This window comes from Euphorbia lathyris, chromosome 4 (assembly GCF_963576675.1).
Source record: "Euphorbia lathyris chromosome 4, ddEupLath1.1, whole genome shotgun sequence".
NCBI classification, from domain to species: domain Eukaryota; kingdom Viridiplantae; phylum Streptophyta; class Magnoliopsida; order Malpighiales; family Euphorbiaceae; genus Euphorbia; species Euphorbia lathyris.
This window is the reverse complement of record NC_088913.1, coordinates 86,460,257-86,466,401: the sequence shown is the minus strand read 5'-3', so window position 1 is coordinate 86,466,401 and position 6,145 is coordinate 86,460,257. Positions and strand designations below refer to the sequence as shown.

Genomic DNA, 6,145 nt, shown 5'->3' with positions numbered 1-6,145 from the left:
GCAAAGATCTTTCCTCTCTTCAGAAACATAGGAAGAAGAAACTCCTCTAACTTTGTCAGAAACAAAGAAAAAACAACGCCTAAATTTCAAAGATTCTTCTGTTTTTCTAATGTTTCTCTCATATCAAGCGGTATATGACCATTTCGTGCACTTCCGATTTCCGATTCCTCGTTTATCATCTCATCAACAGGTATTTTACTCTGAATTTTCCCTGCAATTTCATCAATTCACTCTTTTCAACGAATCAATTTGATTAGTTTATTCCTAATTTGAAGTCTAGATGGATTGGGTAATGAAACTTCTTTGGTAGTTCATTTCGTTTTTAACGATAACGATTGTATCTTTAAGATCGGTTTCTAGGTCTTGAATTTTGGTAGCTTAGGGATTTCAGACTGTTCTTCATCATTTTGTTATGCTCTTTAGTTTCTAAATTGCTTGTCTACTTGAGACTAGGATTTACAGAGACAACGCGATTATCATGTTTGCTGGATATATATATTACATAACATGATTATGATATGAAAATCCGTTTTAGTAATCCTGCTTGAGACTGATTAGTGGTTATTTTAATTTGGGATTAAGCTTTTCTCAAGCTTTTTGGTTAATGAATTTTGTTGATTTGTGTTTGTTTAGGTTTCAATGTTAGATTAAGCCTAAGAGATACTGCATATAGGGGAGTTGTGGATTTTTCAATTTTGATGTTCATTCATCAATATTGATTGACAAAAAAAGCTCAAGCTCGAGTTAGAGAATGGATTCGAGCAATGATGAGAACGGGAAAAATGTGGAAATTGTGGAATCGAATGGTGCTAAATCGGTCTCTTCCAATACTACTGCATCAAGAAGGACGCTTTTGAGCAATGAAAATCCCCAGAAGAACTTGCAGGACACCTTATCTGCTCTTCCCAATAGGCGTCAGTTTTTCAATTTCGGCTCTGCATCTGCCAAATTCAGACGGTTGGCTCAGGACAGAGACGATATATCACGTTCTGTGTCTTCGAGCAGCCATGGTTTTCGTGAACGTATCAATGGGGTTTTTTCTCGGAAGATTGATTGGAGTTCTGTGATGAAAATGATCAAGGAATGGCTGAGGGACCCAATGAACTTGGCCCTTTTCGTTTGGATCTTGTGTGTTGCTATTTCGGGTGCGATTTTGTTCCTAGTAATGACTGGAATGTTGAATGCTGTACTGCCTAGGAAGTCGCAGAGGAATGTGTGGTTTGAAATAAATAATCAAATACTCAATGCGTTGTTTACTCTTATGTGTCTCTACCAACACCCGAAGCGTTTCTACCATCTTGTACTTCTTTGTAGATGGAAACCGGAAGACATTTCGAGACTGAGAAAGATATACTGCAAGAACGGGACTTACAAGCCACATGAATGGATGCACATGATGGTTGTTGTTCTTTTGCTCCATCTGAATTGTTTTGCTCAATATGCACTGTGTGGTCTAAATTTGGGGTACAAGAGATCTGAACGTCCCCCCATTGGAGTCGGGATATGTATATCTTGTGCAATAGCTGCTCCGGCCGTTGCTGGGCTATACACCATTATTAGTCCCCTTGGAAGGGATTATGATTCTGAAATGGATGAAGAAGCTCAGCTGCATGTTACCGCTGATGAGAACACGAGGACCGAGCTGTCCAGATTAAGGACAATCGAGAAGAGATTTTCTTTTGCAACCCGAGATGAAGAAGGAAGAGTTGAAGCTAGACCGCAATGGAGTGGAGGAGTACTTGATTTTTGGGATGACATTTCTTTAGCATACCTATCACTTTTCTGCAGTTTTTGTGTTTTCGGATGGAATATGGAGAGGCTTGGCTTCGGTAACATGTACGTTCATATCGCGACATTTATCCTCTTTTGTATGGCGCCTTTTTGGATTTTCAACTTGGCTGCTGTCACTATCGATGACGAGACTGTGCGAGAAGCTTTAGGACTTACCGGCATTATTCTGTGTGTATTCGGCTTGCTGTACGGCGGTTTTTGGAGAATTCAAATGAGGAAAAGGTTTCATTTACCAACTTATACTTTCTGTTTCGGAAAACCCTCAGTCTCGGATTGCATGCTCTGGCTATGTTGTTGCTGGTGCTCTCTAGCTCAGGAAGTCCGAACCGCGAATTCATATGACATTGTGCATGATAAGTTCTGCAAAAAACATGTAGACATTAGCAACCACTTGCAGCCTCTACCTCATGAATCTGTTTCCGGCCCGAGCTCTCCTTTCAGTAATATCCGTAGCCCGTCCACACAAGTCTTAGTTACTCCTCCGAATCCTATGAGGGTTTCAAGCGAACTTCACAATCCAGATATCCAACATTCAACAGCAGCGAACGGAGGGTTGACAGCAGGCGGGAAGGATGAGACCATGACACCGCCTTCTCCATCAGTGATCGAAAGACGTGATGGTTAGGCGCAACACGATGTAGATAGCATAGCATTATCTTTTTTACGTGTGATTATTCGGTGAAGAGAACTATAGTGTAAAATTTTGTATGTAACATGATTAAATTTGAGCATCTGCTTCCTCCCTTTTCGATAGTAGTCTGAACAACTTTACTTTTCGAGTGGCGATTATTTCTCTGATAGATTGAGTTCATATTTTACTCTCAGAAATCATTTTCTGATGGTTCGGAGATCTCGAAAAATATACTGTATAAGATGAATGGTGTAGTTTTTCTCAATATGAAAATTCAAAAGATGATGAATGTGATGTTTTCTGAAACTTTAAGTTGCAGTTGACGGAATTCTGTGACACATAGGTGAACTTTTATGTAATTTTTCACGGGATGAGATAGAGAATTTCTCGTTATAACGGGCAATCCCTGTCTCACCTTGTTGACATCAATACGAGCGTGTTGGTAAGTTAGGTCAATTTCAGATATTATTAAATAGACACAAATATTTTATTTCGATGAGATTTCAATTAATAATTTTTACTTAAAATGACGATTCAATTGATGATTTTTCTTAGTTTAGGGATCTAATTGATGATTTTGATAGTTTAAGATTCTAATTAATTTTAAAGTCTTAATTGATTTGAATAGTATAGCGTGAAATTTTTTATTTCTCCAAACGGAGAGGATAACATGCCAAAGTTGCAATTTCTAACAAATTATGATTAAATAAGTAACGCCCTTTCAATCGAATTTGATATTCGTTTCGCTAGAGGGCTCAATTTTTGTAATTGTAATTGATCGGAATCTTAATGTGTCAAGTTGAAATATTAGGGATTTAATAAACTAAATCAAAAAGATCAAGGCTGAGTTTCTCTATAAATTTGTGTATTAAACCTTTAATACTGCCCCATTAATTTCTCAGCACCTCAAATTAGAGTTTTCAACACAGTTTTGTATTATTCATTTCCAACTACATCTTTATTATAAATGTAAACCTTGCGATATCATTTTAATAAGTTTAGATTTAATGATAATTGATCAAATTCACTTTGATTAGACACAGACAAATTGAAAATTATTGATATTATAGTGATTTGACTAACCAAATGAATTTGATCAATCATCGTTAGATTTAGACTTATTAAATCTATGCTTTACGATGATTTTAATCTCCACTTTAAGATTCTAATAAGTCTACACCTAACGGCGACCGAACAAGATCACTTTATCAGTCACTGATAAAGTGAAAATTAGTGTTATTATATTACATTAAAAGTATATTTGTTTTTTTTAATTAAGGGGGAATTTTCAAACAATATATTGAATACCTGTCCATAAGTCGGGTTGGGCCGGACCTAACGGGCTTCTATGTAAAAACACTCAATCCAAGCCCAACCCTAACCCAAACCATTATTAATTTAGGCAGATTCGGGCTAAATTATAAAAAATAAATATTTATACTTAAAAATAAATATATAATATATAAATATATCAATCTATTTATTAATATTAATAGGCGGACCGGGCTGGACCGTCCCATGCTCTTTTTGTCATTTCCAAACCCATCCAAAATATAGATGGACTTTAGCGGGGCAAGGCATGACTGAGTCTAAGATCAATTTCATTGTCGAAACTCGGTCCAAAAGACTTGGGTCTGGACGGACCAAGTGGATACCCGAACCCGTGAACAGGATTATATCTGATGGGTTTATTCTTTTCTTGGATGAACTAGTGAGACTGAAAGCCTTGCCATTTATGTATTTATTTCCTTATGAGTTATTATCTATGTTACATTATCTTATTTTTTTCTCTAAAATCAGAAAGATATTATGTGAATAATTTTGACTTTATATTAAAACTTCATAACCTAAAGTCCTAAACTGAAATTTCTTCTTGTATTCTTTTCCATGAATGGTTATTATTATTATTATTTGTTACAATGAATGCTAATTAATGACATTAATGGAAGTAGGATTATTAGGATTTTAACTGCCTTTAATTAGTTATTACTCCCATAATTTTTTTCTTTTTAATAGTTTATCCGATTTTGAGGGCGTGTCACCTTGGCGCAACGGTAAACGTTGTTGTTGTGTGATTGAGAGACCACGGGTTCGTGTCTTAGGAACGACCTTTTACCAAAATATTGGGAGGGGAAGACTTCCCCCAATACACCCTTGTGGTGGGGTCTCTCTCTGGACTCTTGCTTAGCATGGACGTGTAGTGCACCGGGCCGCCTTTTAATAGTTTATCTGATTTATTGGTTCGAGATTCTATTTAGGTAGATTCTCTCTCAATTAAAGCTTTATGTCTACCTTAGAATTCGAATTCGAAATCTAAGTTAAGCGATTTGAATTACTCTCCCGATTTTTAACAGAATATCATGTAAAATTTTGAAATACCGCAATAAAAATGTTAGAATTAGGTTATTGTATATTCTCAAATTACTGGGATAAGGATTAAATTTACCCATATATTAATTACCTTTCACGTATAAAAATATATAAATGTAATAACAGAGAATTTTAACTAACTGGCTTGATAATTATTTGATTGTCATAAGTTAACAGACATTCCAAACAAGTTTATTGACAAACTAAAGTAATATCGTGCATTCGAGCATGTGGTTTGAAACTATGTTAATAATACATTACACATTTTAGAGACTTTGACATTTTTTTTTTTTTTGTGATTACTTATATATGACAGATAATTTATATATGACAGACTCAGTTGTTGGAATTTAGTAGGGTGTTTATAACTGTATTAACACAGTAAACATTTTATATATAATTGATATTTGAAAAATCCGATGTGACAGTTAAATAACGATCAAACAGTATGTTTGAATTTTCCATTACGTAAGGATAAATTTTATATTATTTGAAAACATTAAAACTAAAATTGATTTTGATTGGAAACATTAAAGATATCTTTGTACTATTTCATATGTTATGAAAATCTACATTTTCCCAAAAATAATACTGAAAAATTATTTTCGCAAAGTTCATCCTTACAAATAAGGAGGCTCTCCCAATTAAAAGTAAAAGACTGAAATAATCTAGCTAAGATTACAACACAAATAAAAAGATAGGGGTAAGATGTGAAATGGATGCCTAAATGGCATTTAAGGAATTAAATCTAAATGGCAAGGCATCAAATAAAGAACGGCATAAACAATAATTAAAAGGAAATCAGAATTTTGGCAGCCAAATCAGAATTCTGGCAGCTCTTGTCCCTCTTATCCTCTTCACATTTTTTTTGGGTGAAAATCTATGTCACACATCGTGTGGGGGTGCAACACGGTGTGTGGCACTCTGCCTTTCAGGTTCACTCACTGTGTGGGCATAGGACGCGCCGAGTGAATTAACTCAAACACTTCCTCCCATTCCAGCTTGAGCTCCACACGACGTGTGGATATGTGACATGCCGTGTGGGGCAGTTCGGGAGCTTCTCCCCTGCTGGCATTCGAACTCCACACGGCGTGTAGGGCAGTTTTTCCACACGACAGTTCTCGCTTCGCATGTCACACGACGTCTTTCACCTGGATTAAGATATCCACATCATCATTTGTGTGTTTTTTCAAAAGAGAAAGTTAATGTTTAGAGAGTGAAAAATCCAAAAATGAGGATTTTGAAAAATAAAAAATTTGGTTTCATAATAAACATAGTACAAAACAACTTTAATTCTTCAAATCTTTCATTTTGAAGTCTTTATCAGCAAAATTTAGCAAAATCAACCTAAAA

General features: G+C 35.4%; 1 protein-coding gene across 1 annotated transcript; it reads left to right on the top strand.

The window, feature by feature from the left end:
* On the top strand, positions 1-2,567 carry LOC136226534 (uncharacterized). Its single transcript, XM_066015079.1, has 2 exons — positions 1-190; positions 634-2,567. The coding sequence occupies exon 2, from the start codon at positions 752-754 to the stop codon at positions 2,414-2,416; it is 1,665 nt and encodes a 554-aa protein (XP_065871151.1). The 5' UTR covers positions 1-190; positions 634-751; the 3' UTR covers positions 2,417-2,567.
* Positions 2,568-6,145: the final 3,578 nt, after the last annotated feature.

What these genes read in the sequence shown, in the direction of transcription:
- LOC136226534 (XM_066015079.1), top strand. Translation starts at nt 752, where the DNA reads ATGGATTCGAGCAATGATGAGAACGGGAAAAATGTGGAAATTGTGGAA.